This window comes from Saccoglossus kowalevskii, chromosome 21 (assembly GCF_978046115.1).
Source record: "Saccoglossus kowalevskii chromosome 21, keSacKowa6.1, whole genome shotgun sequence".
Taxonomy (NCBI): Eukaryota; Metazoa; Hemichordata; class Enteropneusta; family Harrimaniidae; genus Saccoglossus; species Saccoglossus kowalevskii.
Window position 1 is genome coordinate 2,214,671 of NC_140661.1, and position 12,970 is coordinate 2,227,640.

Sequence of the window (12,970 nt, forward strand, 5' to 3'; positions counted from 1 at the left end):
TTAAATGAACTTAGTTAACATTTAACATATTGGACAAAAAAAAGATTTTATTTTGATGATCGAGGTACTTAGATATCTAGATTACTGGATTATTTCTGGTATTCAGCTAATATAAGTCAGTATGTAAAGATAACACAGCCTTGCATTCCTTTGCTGTATAGTCATCTATATGTGTTATCAGGATGCTTTGAGTCAGATTTTTAAATTGTTTCTTTCCCCTTGACCTCACTGTTCTGTTTTGGTACTATACCATAGTGATTGTTGCTAGGGTTTGGTAATTCAGTGTTCTAGCAATGGTTGGAGAAACAATCTTTAGTTCATCTCTGGTTAAAGTATGGTGATCATACCAGTTGCTCATGCAATGGTTTAAAGTGTCCTACATGTAACTTTTGCCACTGCATTTTATGGCAATTAATTACTAGCAAAATATGTCTTGTACTTGTGAATGAAATATCTAACTATTTTGAAGGTCACTGAAGTAGTCTGGTGAAGCATCCACATGTATGGTGTGTGCTCTCAGTTTTAGTTGGTACATGTTAGAATTTAGTACAACACAGCTTAAAATAATAACATGTAACTGTCACATGACAGCACACATGTACATCTATGGCAGTGAGTTATACATGTATTGGCTCATGCAGTCCAAGATTGTACCAAAACATGAAGCTTTGTCTACCTGGATGTAGTATGTATGTCAATGAGGTGTCGTAAATTCCTAACTCTGTTTGAACAGAGTCAGCAAATATCAATTGATTTCAGTATAAGAACAATTTGAGAACAGCAGCAATGTTATATTCTACTCGTTCACTGTCAGAACCATTTGGTACAATAAAATCTTAGTGTCAATTGGTGGAAGGACACTGTTAGCGATATAGGCAGTGTGTAGATTGAATTATAGCTCACAGTACATGCCTGTTGACTTCATTACTAAATGTCATCATAGAGTAATTTACTGCTATGACTGTACAATATGAATACTAAATACATGTACAACTACCTATAAATTACAAATCTAACTACTATTGTCCAGTCATATAGTCTTGGGTACCTGCTTCATGGTTTAATAGCTATCATAGGTTATGAAGTGATTACTCTAGTTATCCTGGTTAGGTGTCAATGTACATATTGGTTAACTTGTATAATGACTGTAGTCTTGTTATTAGGGGTTATCTGTTGCAATCCTTCATCAAGGTTATCTAGTATGATGTGGTCATCTCAGATTATCAGTCATTGTTATCCACGATTACAGTTTTTTTTACAGGTTGTGTGTTGTGGTCATCTTATGCTATCAATAGTTAACCTAGGTTACCTGTGATTATTAGTATTAACCTCTCTTGCATGTAGTTAATAGTAGCTTGTATGTTGTTGTCAGCTTCAATTTAACAATTTGTATTTAATCAGTGGTTATCAACCAACGTTACCTTGAATGGTCAACCAGTTTTTAGGATACACGTGGTTATTGTCTAGTTTTTCTAAGCTACCAAGTGTTGTCCTATAAATTTGAAATAAAGAAACCTATTGGCTACATGTATAAAGGAAAAAACTGCATCTCAGACTAATCATTGAAAAATGCCTTGAATATTGATTTTGATAGTCAATCTCTGATCGTTGAACATTTCACATGTGATTATATGGCTTAATGACACCCAAAGATGATGAAAATACAGGTCATGTTTGGCGATTCACAACAAACTCCTGGTGAATAATGTAACTGTTGCATTATATTACAGAACATATATTACTTGTCAACAATTTTGCTGGCAATTCAACTTTAATTGCTTTTTGTGTTTATTTTGGATTTTCGGTGACGATTTTTCCCAGGTTATCATTGGTCAACCTAGGTTATCAGTAGTTAGCCTAGATTATCAGTGATCATTAGTTATACATGTAAGTGGTCAACCCAGGTTACCCATGGTTTGAAAAGCAGCTACATGTACATAATGTTATGTAGTTGGCCTACATGTTGGTTTCTAGTTGACCTTAACCTTGCATGTACGGTACTGTAATTGTGACTACCTTTTACTTTCGGAAAGGATTGTAACGCTGAATTTTGACTTGCACTAGAGTGAATTTAACACAATACATATGCTGTGTACACCCCTGTATGTCTGAATGGATACAACAAACACCATTCCAGAATGTACATTCCAATCATTTACTGTATACTGAATGAAAGTAATATACCGTGTGAATGGATGGAGTATTCGTTGTGACCTGCATGACTTTAATACTGTCATCCATGTCAGCTCAATCCAGTAACCCTCTCACCTTGCTTCAGTTATTCCCATAGCAGTGTAAATACCTATCTTACCCATAGACCCTAGACTCTAACCAATCACCTTGCTTCAGTTAAGCCCATAGCAGTGTAAATACCTATCCTACCCATATACCCTAGACTCTAACCAATCACCTTGCTTCAATTATTCCCACAGCAGTGTAAATACCTATCCTACCCATAGACCCTAGACTCTAACCAATCACCTTGCTTCAATTATTCCCACAGCAGTGTAAATACCTATCCTACCCATATACCCTAGACTCTAACCAATCACCTTGCTTCAATTATTCCCATATCAGTATAAATACCTATCTTACCCATAGACCCTAGACTCTAACCAATCACCTTGCTTCAATTATTCCCACAGCAGTGTAAATACCTATCCTACCCATAGACCCTAGACTCTAACCAATCACCTTGCTTCAATTATTCCCACAGCAGTATAAATACCTATCCTACCCATAGACCCTAGACTCTAACCAATCACCTTGCTTCAGTTAAGCCCACAGCAGTGTAAATACCTATCCTACCCATAGACCCTAGACTCTAACCAATCACCTTGCTTCAGTTAAGCCCATAGCAGTGTAAATACCTATCTTACCCATATACCCTAGACTCTAACCAATCACCTTGCTTCAATTATTCCCACAGCAGTGTAAATACCTATCTTACCCATAGACCCTAGACTCTAACCAATCACCTTGCTTCAGTTAAGCCCATAGCAGTGTAAATACCTATCTTACCCATATACCCTAGACTCTAACCAATCACTTTGCTTCAATTATTCCCACAGCAGTGTAAATACCTATCTTACCCATATACCCGAGACTCGAACCAATCACCTTGCTTCAATTATTCCCACAGCAGTGTAAATACCTATCCTACCCATAGACCCTAGACTCTAACCAATCACCTTGCTTCAATTATTCCCACAGCAGTGTAAATACCTATCCTACCCATAGACCCTGGACTCTAACCAATCACCTTGCTTCAATTATTCCCACAGCAGTGTAAATACCTATCCTACCCATAGACCCTAGACTCTAACCAATCACCTTGCTTCAATTATTCCCACAGCAGTGTAAATACCTATCCTACCCATAGACCCTAGACTCTAACCAATCACTTTGCTTCAATTATTCCCACAGCAGTGTAAATACCTATCCTACCCATAGACCCTGGACTCTAACCAATCACCTTGCTTCAATTATTCCCACAGCAGTGTAAATACCTATCCTACCCATAGACCCTAGACTCTAACCAATCACCTTGCTTCAATTATTCCCACAGCAGTGTAAATACCTATCCTACCCATAGACCCTAGACTCTAACCAATCACCTTGCTTCAATTATTCCCACAGCAGTGTAAATACCTATCTTACCCATAGACCCTAGACTCTAACCAATCACTTTGCTTCAATTATTCCCACAGCAGTGTAAATACCTATCTTACCCATAGACCCTGGACTCTAACCAATCACCTTGCTTCAGTTAAGCCCATAGCAGTGTAAATACCTATCCTACCCATAGACCCTAGACTCTAACCAATCACCTTGCTTCAATTATTCCCATATCAGTATAAATACCTATCCTACCCATAGACCCTAGACTCTAACCAATCACCTTGCTTCAATTATTCCCACAGCAGTGTAAATACCTATCTTACCCATAGACCCTAGACTCTAACCAATCACTTTGCTTCAATTATTCCCACAGCAGTGTAAATACCTATCCTACCCATAGACCCTAGACTCTAACCAATCACTTTGCTTCAATTATTCCCACAGCAGTGTAAATACCTATCCTACCCATAGACCCTAGACTCTAACCAATCACCTTGCTTCAAATATTCCCACAGCAGTGTAAATACCTATCCTACCCATAGACCCTAGACTCTAACCAATCACCTTGCTTCAATTATTCCCACAGCAGTGTAAATACCTATCCTACCCATAGACCCTAGACTCTAACCAATCACTTTGCTTCAATTATTCCCACAGCAGTGTAAATACCTATCCTACCCATAGACCCTAGACTCTAACCAATCACCTTGCTTCAATTATTCCCACAGCAGTGTAAATACCTATCTTACCCATAGACCCTAGACTCTAACCAATCACCTTGCTTCAATTATTCCCATATCAGTATAAATACCTATCCTACCCATAGACCCTAGACTCTAACCAATCACCTTGCTTCAGTTATTCCCACAGCAGTGTAAATACCTATCTTACCCATAGACCCTAGACTCTAACCAATCACCTTGCTTCAATTATTCCCATATCAGTATAAATACCTATCCTACCCATAGACCCTAGACTCTAACCAATCACCTTGCTTCAATTATTCCCACAGCAGTGTAAATACCTATCCTACCCATAGACCCTAGTCTCTAACCAATCACCTTGCTTCAATTATTCCCATATCAGTATAAATACCTATCTTACCCATAGACCCTAGACTCTAACCAATCACTTTGCTTCAATTATTCCCATATCAGTGTAAATACCTATCTTACCCATATACCCTAGACTCTAACCAATCACCTTGGTTCAATTAATCCCATAGCAGTGTAAATACCTATCTTACCCATAGACCCTAGACTCTAACCAATCACCTTGCTTCAATTATTCCCATATCAGTATAAATACCTATCTTACCCATAGACCCTAGACTCTTCTCTGGGTCAGTAGCCTACATACTGAACAGTCTTCGGAGACATGAATCCTATATTGAATCTCCTGTTCTGTTTTGAACAAAATATTAGTGTTTTATGTATTTGTTTACACTGATATAAATTGTGCTAAAACATAAAATTACTTGCAATATAGGTACTATTATGTGCAATGCTTATATGTAACTGTATATGTCAAGAATGTTGGTTACTGTAAATGCATTAATCATTTGCTGAGTTTAAAATGTAAACATGTAAAATAATCATAAAACTCATTGTATCCTGGACTAATTTGTGAAATTAAAACACAGTGCATATTTTCAAAATAGTGAAAATATATATTTTTACAGTATGTGGTGAAAACACCTTTACCATCATAGATTAACTGACTTGTGTTACAAGTGTATCTGAACACTTTCAATCACTAACTGTAAATTTACACAATACATGTATGTAATTAAACATTAAGATGCAAAATGATTAAAATATGCTATTCTATAATGATATAAATGTAACTAATATCTTCACTAGTTATTTAATTCATTATTTGTAATGTTAACAAATATAATTAATTGATTGATATAACTAATGATGGATTTCCATATTTTCACTAAAAATCTAATACTAATGGACATTTCTGTTGTGCACGAACACAAGTTGATCTCTGTTCTCCTATTGCCGCAAATGTCACTGCATATTGATATTAATAAATATGCTGGTATTACAGTATAACAATAGTGTATTGTGCGTGTCATAACAAACTGTATTGTTATTGCATGTATGCACACATATCATATCTTCAATATTCTCCCTCAGCTGTGAGCAGTGTACCATGTGTAGTACATGTATATTCCTCACTAGCGCCACCAAACTGTTCGATACAAGTTTCATAGCAATATATATTACATTGAATTACATAGTTTACATGAAATTTGAAAACAAGCTGCATGGCCTCCATTGCCCTTTAAAGGGGCTTGGTCGGCACGCAGCGAGTGTTTTAATTTCATGTAAACAATGTATTTTACACGCATTGTGTACATCGCTATGAGTCCCATATCGAACAGAACACAGCGCGGCGACCATCGCCCTTTAAGGCTGAGCTAAAAGCCTGTGCCATGTCTTCAAACATATTTCAGAATTACATAAGGAGTTCATTGCTTTATAGGTTATATTTAGAAATAACCATTAATATCCCATGTAAATTATTCAGCTTCATTTTTAATTATGTCTAATTATGTCCGAGTGTGACTAAGCGATTTGATGCTGCACTTTTGCGCCATTTGAATCGCACATGCTATACACATGTACATGTTTACTTTGATTTATAGGTAACATAGTATTAACCTGTGTATTCAATGATCTTTCCATACTAAATGCTTTCTCTACATTTACATCAAAAATCTAAGTCTATGAACCAAACCCCTTTGTATACATGCCTCTGGCTAGGTTTTCAGTTTACCAGGTTTTAGTATACATACATCTATGCTGCTGTGCTGTATAAATAGGCAATAATGCAGTTGTTGTTGAACTATACATGTTTATCAGTCATTTACAATGAGACTGAATAGTAATGATGTTGTTGGCTCAATCCACTGTAGTTCACAGTCATGACATGTTTAGTGAAAATGTTATTTCAATAGGGTGCATTTCATGGTCCCAGACTACTGTGGCTTAGGCTATTCATACAGATACTCAATAAATGTCCATGAAAGTTGTTTTCATTCTGGTAACCCTTACTGCCGTCTTTGTAATCTTTGCATCAAAAATGCCTGCGACATGATTTCACCATTCATTCATCCATGATTAAAACATTTATTAAAATATTTTAAGTCTTATTGTGCGTAATTCCTATTTCCAGCAATTTTCTTACAACCAACTGTTTTTTGCTTATTGTAGTGTGAAGGCATTACAATGAATACCAAAAATTCCCTGCCATAAATTGTGTTTTATTTTTTCACTTCCACCACTAAAACTTTCTTTTCTCAATTACAGTTGGTTGCAGTACAAACTTTCTATGCTATATTGTATAAGCCTACCTCACAACTTTAATAATCCCTTTGTCATACTTTAAATATAAAAGGCATTTATAAATGAAAACATTATTTGAACTAACATATTCTCTGTCCTTTGGTATTTCGATATCACAGTACTAGTTTGTGCCTAAGTATATACTAGTATAGTAATCCGGTGGTTGTCAGTAATGGAATTCAGCATTCTGTGTGTGTATGAAGACAGTTTATATACCCATTTCTATGGTAAAATGCAACAAAATCGATAGATAGTAAAAGGTCAAGAACGGTCAGTCTAAAGCTGGGAACAGCTTGCCTTGAATTTACCACACCCACTCTATTGTATGGGTAATGTTGTTTTCCTCATGGCTGCAATCAAGAGACTAAAGCAACTATTATCAGCACATAATGGTTTACTCGTGGCTGTTAAAGTACATTGACATGGATGAATTTATTTCGCAGTTTTATTGCTATCTCGTCTGGAAGGTACACTGAGCTGGTATTTGCAGTAGGGTCAAAGGTCGTACAAAATTCAATAAACACTCCCAAGCTTTGTTGTGTAGTATTAATTTTGTGAAAATTATTTTATTTTGATTTCACATTTGTTTAGAATGTTTGTTTGTTCGCTCACTTGGTTTAATAAATAATAATAATAAATATGTTATGGTATATGACTTGCAGGTTGATGTAAAACAGTGAAATCACATCTCCCTCGGTATCATCATTGCAAGATTACAGATTCATTGAAAATCAATTTTAATAATTATTTTATTTATTTCTTAAATCCAATAACACTATTTGCATTTATTGATGGTTGTACAGTGTCCCTTTGAACTGTCAGCTATCTTTAGAACATTCATCAATTTCATACAAGTTATTGATTCACATTCTCCAGTACATTTTGTAGGTCATTTTAAGGTCTATAGTTTTACATGTATTACATCAATTGATTGGCTGTGATCCAATTACGATAGTGGAGTGGTCATGTGATGTCAACTATGTCAAAGTGTTTCAAGTATCAGATTACATAAAACTTTATTTGTCCTCTAGATTTTACTGATTGTGTGAGTGCACTACTAAAGTTTTCTTGGTATCGGCATTTGCAGAATCTTAGTACACATGTACAACCTCTTCTATTGTTGTAACTTAGTCCTCCCCCTTCAATTTCTGCCATTACCTGTACCCCACAAACCATTGCAATGATCTCCTGTCTCAATTAAAATTGGAATTTGAATTTAGTGGTTCAGGTAGAGTTGAAGGGCAGGTGAATGTTTGTTTTTTTCACTCAAGACATGTAGTGTAGAAATAATTGTGTAATTCTATCGTGTGGTGCATGGTTGGTTTACTAAGGAGGTAATTCTATCGTGTGGTGCATGGTTGGTTTACTAAGGAGGTAATTCTATCGTGTGGTGCATGGTTGGTTTACTAAGGAGGTAATTCTATCGTGTGGTGCATGGTTGGTTTACTAAGGAGGTAATTCTATCGTGTGGTGCATGGTTGGTTTACTAAGGAGGTAATTCTATCGTGTGGTGCATGGTTGGTTTACTAAGGAGGTAATTCTATCGTGTGGTGCATGGTTGGTTTACTAAGGAGGTAATTCTATCGTGTGGTGCATGGTTGGTTTACTAAGGAGGTAATTCTATCGTGTGGTGCATGGTTGGTTTACTAAGGAGGTAATTCTATCGTGTGGTGCATGGTTGGTTTACTAAGGAGGTAATTCTATCGTGTGGTGCATGGTTGGTTTACTAAGGAGGTAATTCTATCGTGTGGTGCATGGTTGGTTTACTAAGGAGGTAATTCTATCGTGTGGTGCATGGTTGGTTTACTAAGGAGGTAATTCTATCGTGTGGTGCATGGTTGGTTTACTAAGGAGGTAATTCTATCGTGTGGTGCATGGTTGGTTTACTAAGGAGGTAATTCTATCGTGTGGTGCATGGTTGGTTTACTAAGGAGGTAATTCTATCGTGTGGTGCATGGTTGGTTTACTAAGGAGGTAATTCTATCGTGTGGTGCATGGTTGGTTTACTAAGGAGGTAATTCTATCGTGTGGTGCATGGTTGGTTTACTAAGGAGGTAATTCTATCGTGTGGTGCATGGTTGGTTTACTAAGGAGGTAATTCTATCGTGTGGTGCATGGTTGGTTTACTAAGGAGGTAATTCTATCGTGTGGTGCATGGTTGGTTTACTAAGGAGGTAATTCTATCGTGTGGTGCATGGTTGGTTTACTAAGGAGGTAATTCTATCGTGTGGTGCATGGTTGGTTTACTAAGGAGGTAATTCTATCGTGTGGTGCATGGTTGGTTTACTAAGGAGGTAATTCTATCGTGTGGTGCATGGTTGGTTTACTAAGGAGGTAATTCTATCGTGTGGTGCATGGTTGGTTTACTAAGGAGGTAATTCTATCGTGTGGTGCATGGTTGGTTTACTAAGGAGGTAATTCTATCGTGTGGTGCATGGTTGGTTTACTAAGGAGGTAATTCTATCGTGTGGTGCATGGTTGGTTTACTAAGGAGGTAATTCTATCGTGTGGTGCATGGTTGGTTTACTAAGGAGGTAATTCTGACTAAAAAGCTTGTTTGTTGTAAATGAAGCAGAACACCACTTCTCATTCTGCATTTACACATGCAAGGAAAGTAAAAACAACTCATAAAACACAAAATACAGGCCTTGTACTACTTCCCTGGTAGACTTACTGCATTTGGAATGAAAACTATTTGTTGCAGTAAAACACTACTACGATAACATAACAAACATGATATTTTAAAAAAGTGCAAGTGCATTTATATGTTTTTCAACCTCGGAGAAAAACACAAAACACCCATCATGCTGCCTGTAAGCTCTATTTTGGATGTGAAAGTCTTCCAAATGTTCATTCTCCTGTCTACTGGGTGCAACTACTTACAAAATGTACAGTACAGTCTGAGTGTCAACTTAACATTCAGCTAACTTAATTAAAACTAGCTTAAGGCCCAGTCACGCCGCCCAAACTTTGTTGGAACGTTCCTTCAACAACAGCGAGAAATTTAGACAACGCTCATCACTATGCACAAAATGGGAAAACAATCGAAAACACGGGCGTTGAATATCGAAAATGAATTGTGTTTTTCTGATTAATAATTTTACTTTCATATTTTATATTTTTACAGGTATCCTTGCTTGGTTTAGAATGTCTCGGTGCTTTAGCAGAACGCATGAAAGATGGTTTTAAAGTCCATATCTCTGCAGGTAAGTGACCTCTGGTGACCTCCCTGGGGTTGAAATTAAAAGTATCTTGTCCATTGGACATGGTGGTGATTAAAAAAGTCTGCTTCAATTGATGATGTACCTGTGTCTAGCAAGATATATTAAGACGTATTGTTTATTATTGGCTCATCATCATTTCAAGTCTAAACTATAAAAACAATCAGCAACTAGGGGGTCAACTCCATTTGGTAAGTTAGTAAAAACTTGATATCTGTTCACATACGTGTACATGTGCAATTTGTATGTTTACCTGTCCTAGTTAAAATCTGCCTGTCTGGGACAGATGGACAGGCCTTAATTTTAACCCTGCCTCACAACACTATAGTGACCTGGTTGTCTCATTGTCAGTGATTTATGTGCAACTTAACCTTTGAAGTTATTTCATTGTATGTAACATTCCTGTTCAGTTCCCATACAGTCACATAAATGGGGGGGGGGGGAGGCATGCTTTATTTCTAACCCACCCAATGGGTAAATTGTCTTATGGGTGATCCTCCATCTGACCTGTGTCAGGTGATGATATTTCTTGATAACCACAATTTTGGTAAAATGTTGATGCTGCTGTGGTATGCTTAACATGCCTAAGTGTAGAGATAGCATTCCTTCTTGTCGTAGGAGTGTATCACTGGCTTATGTCATATCATCCAAGTACATACAATATAATCCTCCAATATTACTACTAATTATGGTAACTATTCAAAAAGTATTTCTCTTGTACATGTCCCAGACATTTAATTACTGACCCTAGCATTTGTCCATTACCATGGTACTCTTGTATTTTATTGGAACAAAGTAAACACTTATATTTTGTCAGGGAGACCTGTACTGGTATAATAATTCGTAGTTGACAATTGAATCTGCAATCTGCCTACTAACCCTTATGCAGATACCAATAGTAGGGCTTTCTGTTAACCCTTTGCCTCACGCGGGTGGTGGGGCTTTCTGTTAACCCTTTGCCTCATGCGGGTGGTGGGGCTTTCTGTTAACCCTTTGCCTCACGCAGGTGGTGGGGTTTTCTGTTAACCCTTTCCTTTCCCATTGAACCTATGCCTGATGCCATTGTCAAGATTTCTCATTAACCCTTTGCCAGACACCAATGAAATGGTCTCCTGTTAAATTTTGCCAGACAGCAATGGTGGGACGTAACCCTTTACCCTTTCCCTGTAGCCAATGAAAGGGCTTCTCACTAACAACGCCAACGACTTCCCATTTACTTTTGCTTAGATGCCAATAGCAAAGCATTCTGCTAACCCTTTGCCATGTCAATAGCTTCTCATCAAAATGCATGGCTACAATAATTTATGTCGTTTCAACCAAAAGCTTAAGGGGCCACCCACAGAAAAGTAAATTGAACATCTAGAAGACATATTGATTAGTCTTTATTTTAGTAGCATATTTGATTCATTAATGTGGCAAATATTGTGGTTTTTCATTGACTAATGTTATATCCACCCCATAAGTGGATAGAGAATTTGGTAATGAGCTTAGCAGACAATAGTTTTGCTAAGACTAATTATCCTCAGTGACTGGCCACTTTATGATTTACTGAAGACTTACTGACCATACAATGTACAATTCTCTTGTACAATGCTTATTGCAATCAAAACATTTAGAGTGCTGGTAATCCTGCTATTGTCTGACAGAAACATGTGTTTGACCTTCCAATGTCTATAGTGGTCAGTCCATGAGATCTGTTCTGAACTGACCTCTTGATGTCAATGCATTCATTACAATTTGCATAATCATGCTAATTCACGATATTCCTCAGCTGTATTACCATCTGTGTTTACAAATTCTTGTCAACATGCTGCTTTGCATAACAATTGTCATCTGTAAACATTGGCTTGTCACACCTGTATTCCATGGAGGTAGAAAAGAGAAGGTGTGATGACGCTATTGTTTCCGCTGGTTTCATGATGCTTTGGATTTGTTTACTCACATACACAATGTAATTAGTTTGCAAACACGCTGTACAATGTCACAGTTAATCGGCTTACGTGTTTCGGCTGTATTCGGAAGCTTCACGAAGATTCTCAACGCACTGCGCATGCCCAAACAGATAACAATAATACAGAATGCAGTGAAAGACGTACGCTGAGTGTACTCAACGCCCGAAATCTATTACAACAAAATGCGCGATTTTAAACATCTGCACAGTTCTGCACACCAATGAAAAATGACGAGTCAAAACATCTTGTTATAATCTTATCATGTATATTTAAATTTCACTGCGGAAATTTGCGGGATTTTTTTAATCAATGTCCAAAGTTGGACGACTATTGCGATGTAAAATATCAGAAAAGAAGTAATCACACATCTTGGTGGCGTCCGTATGCAGAATTTCCGGTACCTACAAGTGTGAAATGACCTTTGTGATCTGATAAAGGTCATTGCGCATGCACAATTCTTTTATTTATGGTTTGCGCATTCAATTTTATAGACGATGTTTAAACGGAATTTATTTTTTTCAGTTCTACTCTCGTTTTCTTGTGTAAATAAGCGGCTATCATCATGTAGATAAAACGACTTCTAAACAAAAACAATAAGTGGCTTAACCAGAGCGAAGACAAAGGATGTTTATAAGATTAACATGGGCTTAAATAGCGTCCTCACTCCTTCTCTTTTCTACCTCCATGTGTATTCTAATGTGCAAGGAACACAGCTGTAACATTGGGGGCGCTGTCACTATACATTGGCAATTGTCAATATAGGCTCATCCCCACACGTTTTGTAGTGTGCAAAAAACATGAACATTGAGGGCCCCAT

General features: G+C 37.1%; 1 protein-coding gene across 8 annotated transcripts in view; it reads left to right on the forward strand.

Moving 5' to 3' along the window:
• The window catches only part of LOC100374322 (CLIP-associating protein 1-B-like), a 111,583-nt gene that overhangs the window by 16,118 nt on the left and 82,495 nt on the right, over positions 1–12,970 (forward strand). For all 8 annotated transcript variants that reach the window (XM_085495258.1, XM_085495261.1, XM_085495260.1 and 5 more), the window contains exon 2: positions 10,108–10,186. In XM_085495258.1, the coding sequence (XP_085351384.1) occupies positions 10,108–10,186 (79 nt within the window). The remainder of the gene's footprint in view (positions 1–10,107; positions 10,187–12,970) is intronic.